Raw genomic sequence first — 16,350 nt, forward strand, 5'->3', positions numbered from 1 at the left:
GGCTGTAACAGTCATTACAAATGCGCCATTTAACATCAGACATGCCTATTGCTGCCACACTTCTGTTTGGGTACAGATATTGGTATTGAGTAATGTACAGCTTATATAGTTCTGTGATAGCAGCTGATATTTAACAAATCCCTATACCTGCTAGAGCGACCAACTCTATCCTTTTATTGTATTCCCTGTATGATTCAGTTGGGTGCGTACCAGTCTGTGTGCAGTTACTTGATGTAAATTGGCTTTGTATATCGTGTGTGTGCGTTGCAGCCTTTAAAGTGCGGCATGTAGGAAGAAATGATGAAGTCTGTTATACTGAGCGTTCCCTCACCTGCTCCCACTTGAGCATTGTAATAGCTGTTCCTTCCAGTATTCAGCCTGGGGGGGTGACTCTCTGCTCCCAAGTCGCCTCTGTCAGGGGCTGGGATAAGTGCAGAGAATGAGGAGCTGTCTGTCAGCGGGAAACTGACATGGGCTTAGCAGCTATGAGAACCATTCCTACACTTATCCCTGTACAAAGACCAGGTAAGTCTCTCAGGTGAAGGACAGACGTCACATCTTGGCTGAGTATTGCTTTCAAAAGGGACGGTTGAATGACAATGCTCAGCTGGGAGAGTTACTGCAGAATACAGTGCATTGGCTCTAAGTTTACATGATTATGTACTTGAAGACCTTAGTGGTGATGAAATGTCTATCACATTGCTTTTATATCAAATGTTTTATTTTTTGTCTGCTCTTGTTTGTCATTTATGCAATTGATAGGAAGTATAAAATGGCCTGGGCTCGGGAAGTCTGCTTTGTGCTTGTCTCCCCCCTCTGCTGACCTGTGTGCACAGTATGGGTATTATGAATGTTGTTGTATTTTTTCAGGTCCCCCTGATAAACGAGCTGGAATCTGCAATGCACCAGCTGTACAAACAACGAGCTGCCCGCCTTGTCCAAAGACGACAAGATGATATAAAGGATGAATCTTCGGAGTTTTCGAGCCATTCAAGTCAGTCCATCTTGAAGGTTTTTATTATTCATTAAACAACCTCGTTAGTAAATCACCTAACATGCATGTGACGTGTTTGTGTGGGAGGCATTTCCCCCCCCCCCTCCCCATCCCAGAACCAGTTCTCACAGTGCCCCAGTAATGGGAGTACCGTCATTTTATGTCCCTCCTAGATAACAGAGCACATAGCCGTAGTTGCCCGTTATGCTGTAATCTGATGACTCGTAGGGGGAGATCCAGTTTAATTGGCATCAAATCCTGCAACTATAATATCGATAAAGGGGGAATTTTACCTTGTAACGTACTTTTGAACTGTCTGCTTGTTGTATAATGATGCGCTTGCTGTTTGTGCTGTCACTGTTATACCTGTGTATGGTAACCACATGCTAGCTTTGCTCTCTGCCAGTCAGTATGCCACCCTTTCCTGCCTTGTGCAGAATGTCATTGGTTCGGAGTTTTATGCAATAAAGTGCAGTGTCTGTAGGCATGTTCCACAGCACAACCCAATGCCTTCAGCTGGTCATGTGAAAGAGAAGTCCTTTATGTAACGTGCCATTTACTGATCAGCTGTCACTGCTACTTATCATAGAGACGGCAGAGACTACACCGCTGGGGTCATTTTCCTCTCTACTATACACATTTGTTTAATTAAAAATCAACTTGTATCCGGCTTTGTTGTCTGCCTGTGCACTCGTGTTAGTCACTGCCTATGGTATTCCCATTATAGTCTCCGTTTAGCCCTTTCTGAATTGTGTCCAATGACATTTATGAAATATGGTCAGAAATTGTATTTGGAGAATTTGGTTTAACAGACTAAATGAATCTGTGCCACAATAGGTGTAATTTGGGAAGTTGGCCAAGGAGTGCCCCCATTGTTATCTCTGTGGGGTATTCCTGAAATCTTGGAGAGAAAGTACTAACTAATCTGCTTCTAACGGTCATTGTACAGACATATTTTGAAAAATTACAGCTAGGAGCTGATCGGTTGGTACTTAATCTTTCCCAATTTTATCTCCAAGCTTTTATGAATACCCAAGTGGAGAAGTTACCCATAGCAACCAATCGGCTTCTGTCATTTTATAGACACTGCAAAATAAATGATAGCCAGAATCTGGTTGCTATGGGTAACTTCTCCACTTTATTTCTCTCAGGTTTTAATCCTCTCCGCCTATATAGCAAAAGTCAGGAGCCAGCCGGACATTATACTGGAATTCAGAGAATACCGGCCGTCCTAAGTCCTGAAATGAGAGAGTTCTGCTTGTAGTCACTGTTCTCAGGATAAGACCGTGTTCTCAGGGTGTAAACTGCGGGAGATGTTACATGGTGGTTGTAAGTTCAGCTAATTGGTGGGTACTGCTTCAGTCACCTCACTCGCCAACCATGCAGTGCCTGCAGCAGCTATTCCACCCTCTCCCGGGCTGAGCGGCGCGGTTTATCAGCCAGTCTCTACACATTGTTCTCTGACGTGTGGTTTCTCCTGTGTTACCGCAGCACTTCAGATCATGCAGCGTGGTCCTATTGTGTAAGCTCTAGTGTCCTAGAGAAACCTGTAGAAAGCTCTGTCCTGACTGGTTAGAAGCTCGGAAACTCTAATGTGCCAGTAGATTTTGGAGCTCTCCTTTCAAATATGTTGCACACTATCTTTAGCAATATATGTGTGCACTTACTGCCCAGCCTCCTACTACAATACAGGGTACAACAGAAGTGTGCTGAAGGCATAACCATTTCAGAGATCCGTTTTTATTTCTGTTTCTGTAAGACGTTCCTATTGAATTTCTTGCAAGGTGAAAAGAAATGTCCTCCCTGGGACCCCGTACCACCAGTAACCTGCTGTGTGATCGCTACTGACATGTGGCTGGTGGTACAGAGCTCACACCTCGCTCACCATATCTAGGAGCTCATGCTAAAGGGAAGCTGGTGTTACCCTCAACATCCAATCACATGTTTGCTTTCATATTCTAAACCACACCACAATAATGACATGCTTGTTGCTATGGGCGACACTAAGTTTTTGCTTTACTTTTGTTTGTTTTTTTTTGTTCCTATAGATTACAAATGTTTTTTTAGACATTATCCAGTATATGGGATATGCTAGCTACATTAGGTTAGGCTGCCTCATATATAAACCAGGAAATATGCGGGAATCTGACCTGTGTGTAAAGCAGTGTTACCTTGTTAGATACTTCCATCCTCCTTACACACTAAGGCAGGAGGGATATGAGGATGGAATGTGCAGACATCCACTTGGAATCACTAAGCGCTGTTGTGTGTTTCTTAGATCTTACCAATGTTATTTTATATCTTTGCACAAATGTTTATGGAAATGTAAGAGCAAACTATAAGTGATGAAGTCGTTCATTCACTTTGTACCTGAACAGCTGTTTGTTGTGTGAATTCACAGATAAAGCCGTAATGGCTCCAAACCTGGACTCTTTTGGGCGTGATAGAGCGTCTTATCAGGAACATGCAAAGCAGAGGAGGATAGCTGAAAGAGAGGCCAGAAGGTAAAGGAGCAGGTCTACTTATATCTGTGCTCACAGTCCTATCAGTGAGGGGAATTCTGTGAGCATCGCAGGGATGTAGCTCCCGGGTGAAGTGCCCGGAGCTTACTCAATTGCTCGCTCTTGGTGCGCGCGCGCGTGCTCTTGGTGCGCGCGCGCGCGTGCTCTTGGTGCGCGCGCGCGCGCGCTCGCTCTTGGTGCGCGCGCGCTCGCTCTTGGTGCGCGCGCGCTCGCCCTTGGTGCGCGCGCGCTCGCCCTTGGTGCGCGCGCGCTCTTGGTGCGCGCGCGCTCTTGGTGCGCGCGCGCTCTTGGTGCGCGCGCTCTTGGCGCGCGCGCGCGCTCTTGGTGCGCGCGCGCGCGCTCTTGGTGCGCGCGCGCGCGCTCTTGGTGCGCGCGCTCGCGCTCTTGGTGCGCGCGCTCGCGCTCTTGGTGCGCGCGCTCGCGCTCTTGGGGCGCGCGCGCGCGCTCTTGGGGTGCGCGCGCGCGCTCTTGGGGTGCGCGCGCTCTTGGTGTGCGCGCGCTCTTGGTGTGCGCGCGCTCTTGGTGTGCGCGCGCTCTTGGTGTGCGCGCGCTCTTGGTGCGCGCGCGCTCTTGGTGCGCGCGCGCTCTTGGTGCGCGCGCGCTCTTGGTGCGCGCGCTCGCGCTCTTGGTGCTCGCGCTCTTGGTGTGCGCGCGTGCTCTTGGTGCGCGCGCGCGTGCTCTTGGTGCGCGCGCGCGTGCTCTTGGTGCGCGCGCGCGTGCTCTTGGCGCGCGCGCGCGTGCTCTTGGCGCGCGCGCTCTTGGTGCGCGCGCGCTCTTGGTGCGCGCGCGCTCTTGGTGCGCGCGCGCTCTTGGTGCGCGCGCGCTCTTGGTGCGCGCGCGCTCTTGGTGCGCGCGCTCGCGCTCTTGGGGCGCGCGCTCTTGGGGCGCGCGCTCGCGCTCTTGGGGTGCGCGCGCTCTTGGTGCGCGCGCTCTTGGTGTGCGCGCGCTCTTGGTGCGCGCGCGCTCGCGCTCTTGGTGCTCGCGCTCTTGGTGCGCGCGCTCGCGCTCTTGGTGCTCGCGCTCTTGGTGCGCGCGCGTGCTGTTGGTGCGCGCGCGTGCGCTCTTGGTGCGCGCGCGCTCTTGGTGCGCGCGCGCTCTTGGTGCGCGCGCGCTCTTGGTGCGCGCGCGCTCGCGCTCTTGGTGCGCGCGCTCGCGCTCTTGGTGCGCGCGCTCGCGCTCTTGGTGCGCGCGCGCGCTCTCTTGGTGTGCGCGCGCGCGCTCGCTCTTGGTGTGCGCGCGCTCGCTCTTGGTGTGCGCGCGCTCGCTCTTGGTGTGCGCGCGCGCTCTTGGTGTGCGCGCGCGCTCTTGGTGTGCGCGCGCGCTCTTGGTGTGCGCGCGCTCTTGGTGTGCGCGCGCGCGCTCTTGGTGTGCGCGCGCGCGCTCTTGGTGTGTGGGCGCAGTGTGTGCGCACGCTCTTGGTGTGTGGGTGCACGCTCTTGGTGTGTGGGTGCAGTGTGCGCACGCTCTTGGTGTGTGGGTGCAGTGTGCGCCCAGTGTGCATACTCTTGGTGTGGGCGGGCGCGCTCTCTGTGTGTGTGTGTGTGGGGGCAGGCACGCGCTCGGTGTGTGTGGGTGCAGTGCATTTCGCCTTCCTCTGGATCAACCCAATTTTAGCTTGATATGTTGAACTGGGTGAACAGCCTGTGACTCAGTTATCTCCCATACACATGTGAGCGGCATTGTTCTGTCTGTGTTACATTCAGCAGAGCTGAGGAACAGTTTTGCCATTTTGTATAAGTTACAGGTTAGTACCAGAGTAACAGAACATTGTTAGCTGTATTCTGAAGTAGACCTGGAGTACGCATGAACTACGCTTACTCTGACTTTGTTACTAGTTAATCCTAAATAAGCCCCTGACAGTAACACATCTACTTATTTTAGAGCACGGCGCCGACAAGCACGTGAGGTAACCAGTAAAGTGGCCGAACACCTTGAAGGTCTTTCCAGTGACGACGAAGAGACGTCCACTGACATCACCAATTTTAACATGGAGAAAGGCAAGCTTATTCAACGTTCAGCAGCTATTTCATTACTATTAACTTAAGTATTGTGGGTATGATTGTGGAGACTAGGGTATGTTTGAATGAGATGAGAGAGGCGGGAGCAGGCATCCACTGTGCGGGAATATATTTGAAGGATAGCAATGAGTTTTGTGTGCTAGGGTTAGGGAGCACAACAGCGAAACCCGAGAGTGGCCGCCGGGGCAGGTGTAAGGGTGGAGTTGTAAAATGAGACTGCTTGGTCAAGGCAGGAGAGGCTGGACGTGGGAGAGATGAGGGTGTCCAGTGAGGAGAAGAGGGCGTGCTCATGAGCAGCAAGACTGTGTTTGGGAAGTGTAACCTTGGCTGAGGGTGTGATGAAGGTGGAAGGCTAAGGCTTAAAGGGAAAGTAAGTGGTGGTCAGAGAGAGGAAAGGAGAAATTAGTGGGCAAACACATTTGCATGCCTAGAACTCTGATATAGTTGTCAGAATTGTGGTAATAACGTACTGAAATCAGCCATCGCTTTTGCGAAAACGGGGTTGGGGCAATAATTTTCTGGCCTATATAAATATTTATGATAATACAGATAGTTTTCACACCTATTTCCTGTAACATTATACAGAAAGCCGGATCTGTTAGCTCATTTATTCTCATGTTTAGGGATTCTTAATAGTACATATTAATAAACCATTTCATGATAACCATTTAAACCCTTTCTCTCCCCTCTTACAGATCGGATTTTGAAAGAATCCAGTAAAGTTTTTGAAGATGCTCTTGAAAATTTTCATTCTATTGACTGTATCAAATTTCAGTTTGAAACCTGGCGCTCTACTTACTATAACACGTATAAAGATGCTTACATTGGTCTTTGTCTGCCAAAACTATTAAACCCTCTAGTACGTCTCCAACTTTTATCTTGGAACCCCCTCGAGGTAGGTTACGAACACTGGGTGAGATATAGATAGATATATACATATAGATACATGCATTTATATCCTCATGCTTAGACTACTGCAATGCCCTCTACCTTGGGTCTCTCAGCACTAGAATTGCAACACTGGTACAAAATATAGTTGCCAGGCTGTTAACCAGTCAGCCCCGTTTCTGCCACATAGTACCCATTCTCTACTCCCTTCACTGGCTGCCTGTAAGATGGAGAATCCGTTTCAAGATTACTAACTTTCACAGCCCTACGTGACCAGGGCCCAAAGTACCTGAAGCAGCTTCCGATTCCTTACTGTCCCGCTTGATTACTGCGATTTGTAGATGAATGACTGTTAGCGGTACCTAGAATCTCCCTGAATTCATCTGGCGGTCTAGCCTTTAGCTTTGCAAGTCCAACTCTATGGAACTCACTTCCCCGTACAGTTTGAGAGCAGTCTCTACTTGTTGCTAGTGCATTTCACTAATGTCCCTTCATTTTCTGTTAAGCTTACTTTAAATGCAAATGTAAAGCACTTTGGGTCCTATTGGGAGAAAAGCTGTATATGAATAGAATTATTATTAAATATATAGATAGGTAGTGAGAGAACTGAATACATCAGATTTCCCAAAACTTGTCCAACAACTTTTTGGCTGGTCGGAATTGTTTGCGTATTATAATGTTACACAGGCTTCTGAAGTTACACAAAGTCTGAACATGCAAAACCCATGGCTTGTGGTATTCTCCTGTGTACGGTCTCCAATAGAATGTTCAGGCTTTTATCCCCCAGGGGGTTGATGTAGCTATGTAACATGATGAGTTAAGACTACAAACAATACAAATTAGATCTTCTGGCATTTCTTATGTCTTGGGGGCAAGTTTTCTCAACAGTATAGAGCATCAATCACATCTAGTCCAGATAATCTAATGTTGATTGAAACTTATCTCTGTTATTAAAATGTGTTCCTTGTGTGATTGCAGTGTGATTGTCAGTTAAAGACAATACAGACTGTGGATAGAGTAGGAAAGGAGTGACCAAGTAGGTGATTAGCAAATGGCTTACGCCACTATGTGACAAGTAGACCAGTAACTGCACCCGGCAGTGGTTTGCTTTTATTTGAAATATGTAGTATCCTTACATCACTGTCTCTGTAACTTTTGGCCAAGGACGACCATTGGTCGTTGGGTGTCCAAAGCTGTAAGGACCAAGAGATTATAGCTTAGCAGATGCAGCCGGCAAACTGTCCCAAAGGGCGGGGGATGCATGCACTTTGTTTATTCTCCCCCTACTCTGTTCATGTGCAGGCAGCCATGAAGACGTTTGCACAGAAAATGGCATTTATATGTAGCACAGCAGAGGTGGGCAGGACCAGGGTGAAATGCCAGTTCTATTAGTGGGTTGCTTGTCCCCCAAGCAGAGTGGGTGCAGATTTAGCAAGCACTATAGGGGGATGCTGAGATTTGCTCCTCTGTGTTTGCTGGGCATTGCAGGGAGGTCATTGTTCTGGGCATTCTGTTTCAAAAAAGTACTATTGGTGTGGAAAGCGTCAGGTCCGTGAAATCTTTGGCCGGCACATTTTTATTTTCTCTTTTTAATTTACGCTACTCGATATTTTTTTCAGCCCAAATGTTGTGACTTTGAAAGCATGATGTGGTTTGAGGCGTTGCTGTTTTACGGCTGTGAAGAGAAGGATGACAAGGAAGATGTGGACCGGGCGCTGTTACCTTCCATAGTGGAGAAAGTTGTCCTTCCCAAGCTGACAGGTACCACTTTTATTTGTCCTGCCGTGTGATGAATGTGGCAGCATTCAAAAGAATTGCACAGCTGCTTAATGCTGTTTACCAGTCATTTAAAACACTGGATAGACAAAAGAGCCTTTGTGAATATAAATACACTATGCGATGCGCAGGCTTTCTCTTCTGTTCCTTAGTTTTATGTCTTGCCTCCGATTTCCCCCCCCAGGTATCGCTGAGCACATCTGGGACCCCTTTTCAAACACGCAGACGAACAGGCTGGCAGCGGTGTTACAGAAACTAATTATTGGGTACCCCACCATCGTAAATTCTGACAACAAAACCACAGAGGTATAAATAAAGAGCGGTTCCACAACACTGCGCACGCACTCTTAGCACGCCACAGAGATTAGACATCAGAAATGAGTTATATCAGCTCGGATGTAATCGCCCATTATTTCATTCTTGCATCACGCTTCTGAGCAATATATGCCACCATCCGCTCCCTGCAGGATGGTTATTTAGAATGTATATTTGGCCACATTTTCTTATCAAAGCTTCTTGCACAATCTTCAAAAAGTTCTGTAAGTTCATAAAGTATTGTAACTTTCCCAAAGCAATTGAGCCGCTCGGGTTCATTTTCCTCGTAGCTGGTCACAGACACTGAAATTCCTACCATGGGGCTTTTCTCTCAAGCTGTACAGAATACTTTCACATTACGCACACCTCAAAAAGAACCAGTAATTCATACAGGGGGGAGAGGGCGTACACCCAGCCTCTGAGCCCAGTGCTCCAGGAGGGAGCAGTATTCCATTCCCTGACACTATTTAATTTGTATAGGTTAGTTATGTAATTCTTGAATAATTTCTTGTAAAGCATTTTTTCTTTTTTTTTTATTGTAATTTATTTTAGGGTTCTAAATAAATCATTGCTCTTTATTTCCTCAGGCACTACTGAGAGCTCTGCTAATGAGGATGAGAAGAACTTTGGATGATGATGTCTTTATGCCTTTGTATCCCAAAAAGTATGTGGTGGTGTATTACCTGTGGGTGGTGCGCGTTGCTGCTGCAGCACCTCTTGGCAGGTGACTGAGGCTCTGGGTTCAACAGATTACAGACGGGGACAGATTATATGGTTGGTTTATCTGTAGGGAAGGATGCGCGGCAAAAAATGTCCTCTTATTTAGCTTAGTCTTATGTTACATATTATGATTTAGTCGGTTGCGGGCATTCACGATCAATGTGTACAGTCATGCATCATGGGAAATCTTGTCTTTGTATTTTTAGTGTAATAGAGAATAAGAACTCTGGGCCCTGCGTTTTCTCCCAGCGTCAGTTCTGGTCCTCCGTGAAGGTAAGCTCTTTGTACACTAAACCAAAAGAATGCGTTATTCAATGCCGTGAAAGCACAAAGCAGAGAAAGCCTATACAGTTCTCACAGGAAGTGGGACAACTGACACATTCAGATTATGCGTACACCCCACCTGAGGGAGATGACAGGAAATTATATGAAGCTCGTCTAAAAAAGACGCAATAGAAACAGAAGGCAATGTTACTGTAATAGAGAGTGTTTGTCCACCTTCTGATTTCAGCCTTACTGTGGCAGACTGCCTAATTCAATGTTTTGCCATGTACTTGCTGTGAAATTTAAATGTCATGTGTCACCACCACTAAAGGGGAAATCCGGGTCCATTGAAAATGTGTGATGGGATTTATTCTTAAGAGACAGGCACCCGGCTGTTCACTGGTGGCAGATGAGATGATAGGTAGATGTATAGTGTTTGCTTTACATACGTGTTCACACCTATTGCTGTGAGACGTAGATATATTTCCTACAGAAGATATTGAAATAAAATAAGTAGGTAAGTCAGTAAATTGATGTTACACATCAGAGTTATAATGGAACGGATATTTTGAGCAGACTCTTTAATCCATTGCTGGTGAGCAGTATAATCTCAGGTAATTAGATAATGGAAAATGCAGTTTCACTAAACATAGACAGAAGTATAGTATAATAACTATAGACTTGGGAGTTTCCTCAACAATGGCAAAATAGAATAAGAGAAAAAAAATAATTACTATGTGAAGGCAAACAAATTAATTTTAATACTGAGATCATCACCTCAAACATCAGTGGTTCTCAAACTCGGTCCTCAGGACCCCACACAGTTCATGTTTTGCAGCTGACCCAGCAGGTGCACAGGTGTATTCATTACTCACCGACACACTTTAAAAGTTACACAGGTGGAGCTAATTATTATACCTGTAATTCTGTGGCGACCTGGAAAACATGCACTGATTGGGGTCCTGAGGACTGAGTTTGAGAACCTGTGATCTAGCTGATTGTGGGGTTTTTTTCCCACACTAAAGTGGTATCTGTGTAGAAGAGTAGATACAGTATACCACCATAAATACATTCAGAAGCTAATAATCCTTGCATCATACTCAGAGATGGTGGATTGGATATTGGCTTGGCTAAAGGACAAGCCGGAGAGAGCTGCAGCCAATGGAGGTACTGTAGACCAATGGAGGATCTCCAGGATCGGTCCTGGCTACTGATGTAGCACTAGTGACATTACTTCCTGTCTAGCAGGAAAGGAAGAATTACGTTTTGTAGAAGATACAAAGATCAATGCCTTAGAAGATATTATACAAATGAGATAATGGTTAGATAAGAGAAAACAATGTACTAAATTGTTGGATCTTAAATTAAATATTGACTGTAAAATAATGCTTGTGGGTCTAGGAGTTATTGCAGATGACATGGAGGCTAGTCTAGCAGTGGGAGCAGCCAGCAGAATAGATATGACACCACTTACAGGAAGAGCTGATCTGATTGTATACACCTGGATGTATTTTAAGTTCAAACAGGCACTTTTTAAAAGTAAGAGGACTTCTGGAACACGGGAACATATTTTGAAGCAGGAGGGAGGCTGAGATGTAACATAAGGAAGAACCTTTTACTTACAGGAACGGATTCCCAGCAGCTGCTACAGCAATATACTTACAGGAGCCAAGGCCTCCTTGTTTCTCTCTGTCTTAATACCCAGCATCATATTACTGTTTGTTCCAAATTACAGGCAATTGTTAATAATATTGCTATTTGCGGAGTGATCAGATAACTGACGCATGCACTTATTCATCCATCATATGCTGGTGTCTCAGTTACTAGGGAACTTCCTGAAGTGGCACGGCATCCTCTCCAATAGGAGCTTACAGGAGCTGGCAGTAGACGGGCTGCTGAATAGATATATACTGATGGCGTTTCAGAATAACGAGAATGGAGAGGACAGCATAAAGAAGGCTCAGAGTGTAAGGACAAGTCATGGCGCCTCTTTTCCTATGGTTCATGTTAGCAGAAAAAAAGTGTTTCTCTGGGATGTTTAGATCCACTTACAATTAACAAAAACCATATTTCTAAGCATCATTTACATATTAACCCCTTCCTAGTCTTATGTGTTGTGCACAAGCACCACATAAATTAATTTGATGTACCTTCAAAAGTAGACTCAAGACTTACCACTTCACCCAAGCATTTCACTAATGTCCCTTGTTTAAGCTTATTGTGTGTGTTGTACTGTAAAGGCAAATGTAAAGCACTTTGAGTCCTTTTATCAGAAAAGAGCTATATAAATAAAATTATTATGTGAAGTTGTGTAATGCTTTGTGCAATCAATGCACAAAATATTTGGTCAGCAATACTTTGAGAAGGAACGATTTTGCATGGGCGCAAAGAATTCAGCGTCCATTTTGGCATGTGTTTTACGTAAGTGTGAATAAGCCCCGGCAACTTGGTCTCCAGCAACCTCTCCTATCTGGGCAGTTACTATATTTAACTATGAATTCAGTCAGAATTTCAAGGGGTTTTTTTTTTTTTTTTTTGCGTTTTACAAATGAGCTAAGTCGTATTCTACTAATGATTTAGCTTTGTCCTACGCACAGCAGATGGGGCAATTTTATGCACTGAACCAACATTCTGCCAATCTATTTACACATCGCACCGTTAGTACAGAATTATTATTGTTTGTTTATTGTTTTTTATGATTCTGCATCAAACACACAAGTAAAGTTTGTGGGTTAAATGTTACTGTCACCAGTACACGTAACCCTCATAACATGGTGGGTTAACAAAAAGTATATATGAGAGACTACACAGTGATCATTTAGGACACAGCACCTCCTACTGTTCCTCCAGTATAGTCACTCAAGTAGTACTTAGCCTGTCAGCTGTTACTATACTCCAACGGGCACTGTCCTCATACATCTAGCCTCCTTGCGCATTAAACAGCCCTTCTAATAACGATATACCATGGCGTGACTCTGTAGCGCCGAGCATCTTTCGTGCAACTTTTTACCTTCAAATGTGTCTTATTCAAAGAATGATGCGAATAGCTAGCACAAACAAATTCTGCTGATTAAAATGATATGCAGCATTCCTATGTTAGTGTTACAGCAGCTGACACTGTAACGTAGCATTTCACCCGCAGTCACACACAGAACATAGGCATGCTGCATATCATTTTAGTACTATCAGCTATTCGCATCACTGTGTGAATAAGACTCATTTGAAGGTAAAAAGTCACACGAAAGACGCTCAGTCTATGAGTTAATATTCATGGGTCTTTCAACCGTCTGTCTCCACTGTGTCTGGGAAACGGATACACTTTAATTCAGACTAGTTCTTTGTGAGATGATAAATGGAGAAACCTGCCCCCGCGACCATTGCTGTTGCCTGTTTGTCAGATTAGTGTTCCTCAGTTTCACCTTTTTTTTTTTTCTCTCCAGGTTATTGCATATTTTCCGAGACAATGGTTTTCAAATCTCAAAGGAGGGAAAACAATTCCACAGCTAGAAAACTTTGTACGGTATTTCATGCATCTGGCTGGTGTCATCTATCGGCAAAATGTTGGCTGCTCGGACATGGAGAAGAGAAACGCCAGGTGAGGTTACGATATTATTCTGAGACCTATTTCGATGGACACCTCTACTTTGTACTTCTGCTGACAACTCTATGTAGTTGCAAATATTCCTTAAGAGATCTCCACAGTGATCTGTCTTCATTTAAATGGTATTAGTGTGGTATAAAATGTGTTTTTGTAGGAACGTTCTACCTCCCAACAACCACTCCCCTGTTGCCAGTTGGAAGGGTACCCTGTAATGGAAGACATGTATTTCCCCTCTGTTAAAAGGATATCCTGAATATGGCAGCATAGGGAGAGCCAACCTCTGCGCCTACCATCACCTGGTCCAGAGGTATCTGGGAATCTTCATACAATGACCCATTTCAAACTTGGTCAAACAAACTAGCCCCAAGGGGCAACTCTGTGCTGTATTATCTCAGGAGTTTCACTATCAACCAGTAGATTAGATGAACTGTTCTAGAATTGCCAAAGAAAAACCATCAAGTAAGGGCGCTAACTTCTAAAAAGGGTGTGAAGACCTTACGCAAAATCAAGTTGTGTTAACGACACATATGACAGCAGCCTGTATATTCATGGGAAATTTGCCAGATTCCCATAAAACACAAAACAATATAAGGATAAAAATATATAGGCGCTCATCAAAAAGGTACATAAATTTAATAGAACATAATACGCGGAGACAAAAGAGAATAAAACTGGTATGTGTGTGTGTGTATATATATATATATATATATATATATATATATATATATGTATATATATATATATATATATATATATATATATATATATATATATATATATATATTACAAAATGTTAATACATTGGAGCCAATTCAATTAAGTGTAGTAGCTGCCAAGACACATTCCATTGGCTTCCGCGCGTCAACTGACATTTTGATACTGCACGCAGCTTATGATAGTGCGAGCAGTGTCAGCCTAACGTACGGGACAGAAAAAAGCACAAGGCCATCCGCCGATAACTGCTTGCGTTCGATTCAATCTACCCATTGTGTAGCAAAGTGTTCAGAAATATCCACTCACAGCCCCTATTAATCCCTAGTGTCGCTTCCCTGTACTGTAACGATATTACAACATATTTTCTCTTTCTCCCCAGGGACCAAATCAGGCAGATAGTAAAATTACTAGCGACTATGCGGGCACTGGAAAACGCAGCATCTGTGGCCAACGATTACAACGTGAAAGATGTCAGAGCAACATAAGATGGGAAATAAACTTGAAGCGGACGCAAGCTTTTTAACTCATTCCTGTATCCATTTGTACATATCCTGTATTGTAAAGTTTCTTAACCTGTATAAAGTGGTGTTGCTTTTAATGCAAGGGTCAACATTTGTACAAGATAACGGATTGACTGATAATTGTAATATATTTGCCTAGTCCCTTGTACATAGCTCTTCGCATGCATCAATACTCTTACCCACTAGTCCTGTATGAGTCTTTGGTGCCATGAGATGTGGCTGCAGTACTATGGGGGATGTACTGAGGAGCGGCAGGCAGGAAGTACTATCTTCAGAGAGTTGTTAAGGTTTTTATTGATGTGAAACCTGATTAAATTCCAGCAAATGTAACTTTTCACACATAGTGAAGCCCCGAGAAGCGAGAGTAGGAAGCGGATGAGAGTAACCCGCCACGGCTGTATTCTTCTCATTTACAAACGATTGATGAAATATTAAAGTTTTATCTACTGCTATGTAAGGGTGGTTATTTATCAAATGGAATCTATATTCTTTGTACAGTGTTAATAACTATACTCCCAATGACTACTGACAGTTCTTACACCTCTGTTTACAAATGTTTATACCCGTTCCTGCCCATTGTAGAGCCAGCTCTTATGGGTAGCTAGGAACTTGGGATCTTTGAATACCTCTGTGTTATGATACTCGCTATTAGAGAACTTGTTCATTCACATAAACATTGTTTGGACTGGCATAATGATGGCCTCAGCCGTGCTTATCCCACGATCACTGCCTTGATTCTCATATTGTGCTTTTTTTTTTTTTTTTATGATGTGTCATGATTTTGTGCATTGTGTACAAAGAATAATTCAGTGAATCTTGTACAGACTGAGCTTTAAACCATTTATGAAAACTCCTGTATATTTTTTAAAGTATCAAAATTGAGTACATTTCTTTCTTGGCTTTTTTTTAAATTTGTGTGGTTTTTTTGTGTTTTGCTGGAATGTCAAACCATGTTTAATGTATTGCTTTAAACTTAAGCTGTGCACAGAGTGAATTATTTTATGATGGTTTAGAAATTCTTTCTTGCATCAGCCCACAAAAAAAAAAGAACAAGTCTGTCAGTGCCAGGCAGAGTTAACAAAATAAAAGACAGCCTACCACCGTGCCATTCACAAGCGGGCAGATGACTGCTAGCCCTAAATCGCACAGATTACAGTCTGATTGCTGCACACAAGAGATTTAATGATTTGGCTTCTTAAATTGTTACAGCTTCAACTCTGTGTTGGATTAAATTTTAACTAAAATAAATATAAAAAAAAAAAATAGAACATATGGCTCAGTTCAGAAAAAAATATATATATATATTTTTTTTTTTTTCTTCTGACCTGAGCCATATGTTCTGTTACCATGTGCGTAATGTTTAGATTTATAAGGCTTCCCCACAAAGCCTGTTGGTTTGGAAATAAAAATGGAAGTGGATGGTGCTACTAATTTAAATATTTTCTGCCTTTACAGATTTCCTGTTCATCTGTAGTAGAAGGAAAAAAAAAACACCACACCATTACAAATATTGTGTTAAGCATATTATCAGCAATTCGTACTCTTCTAGAAAGAATATATAAATATATTTTATAAACTGGTCTCCATTGTCTACTTTGCCACTAGTCCTTTGTAGAAATTAGGGGATTGATTTAATTCTAGTACTTTAAAAAGTAAAAACAATAATTACGATTGCTATTTAACTGATGGCTTAAAGATCCTAGTGTGGTTTTATAGTGGTGTGGGTTGAAAGATCTACAGTAAAAAGGTAGACAATGTCTGGATAGACCAAATGTTAGACAGTCAATAGGTTGACAGGGACAAAATGTCATCATGGAAGAAGGTTAACAGGTACAAATGGTTGACATGAAAATGGTCAACACTTTTTGTTTCACCCTAACTCTCCCTCCTGGTGCCTAACCCTAACTGTCCCTTCTAATGCATATAACCCTAACTCTTCGGTAAGTGCCTAACCCTAACAATCTAGGGTTTGTCGACCTAGCATCTGGTGTCTATGTAGACATTGTGGACCTTTTAA

General features: G+C 43.9%; 1 protein-coding gene across 1 annotated transcript in view; it reads left to right on the top strand.

Annotated features, from left to right (window-relative positions):
- PAXBP1 (PAX3 and PAX7 binding protein 1) overlaps positions 1 to 15,244 on the top strand; it is a 43,730-nt gene extending 28,486 nt beyond the window's left edge. Inside the window, exons 8-18 of the mRNA XM_088461686.1 lie at positions 871 to 994; positions 3,396 to 3,498; positions 5,398 to 5,513; positions 6,230 to 6,429; positions 8,042 to 8,183; positions 8,383 to 8,504; positions 9,101 to 9,177; positions 9,440 to 9,506; positions 11,318 to 11,464; positions 12,938 to 13,092; positions 14,192 to 15,244. Coding sequence (XP_088317812.1) covers positions 871 to 994; positions 3,396 to 3,498; positions 5,398 to 5,513; positions 6,230 to 6,429; positions 8,042 to 8,183; positions 8,383 to 8,504; positions 9,101 to 9,177; positions 9,440 to 9,506; positions 11,318 to 11,464; positions 12,938 to 13,092; positions 14,192 to 14,297 — 1,359 coding nt within the window. The 3' untranslated portion in view covers positions 14,298 to 15,244. The remainder of the gene's footprint in view (positions 1 to 870; positions 995 to 3,395; positions 3,499 to 5,397; positions 5,514 to 6,229; positions 6,430 to 8,041; positions 8,184 to 8,382; positions 8,505 to 9,100; positions 9,178 to 9,439; positions 9,507 to 11,317; positions 11,465 to 12,937; positions 13,093 to 14,191) is intronic.
- The last annotated feature ends 1,106 nt before the right edge of the window (positions 15,245 to 16,350 follow it).

The sequence above is a fragment of the Taudactylus pleione genome, unplaced genomic scaffold (assembly GCF_031769625.1).
Source record: "Taudactylus pleione unplaced genomic scaffold, aTauple2 ptg001086l, whole genome shotgun sequence".
Lineage (NCBI taxonomy): Eukaryota > Metazoa > Chordata > Amphibia > Anura > Myobatrachidae > Taudactylus > Taudactylus pleione.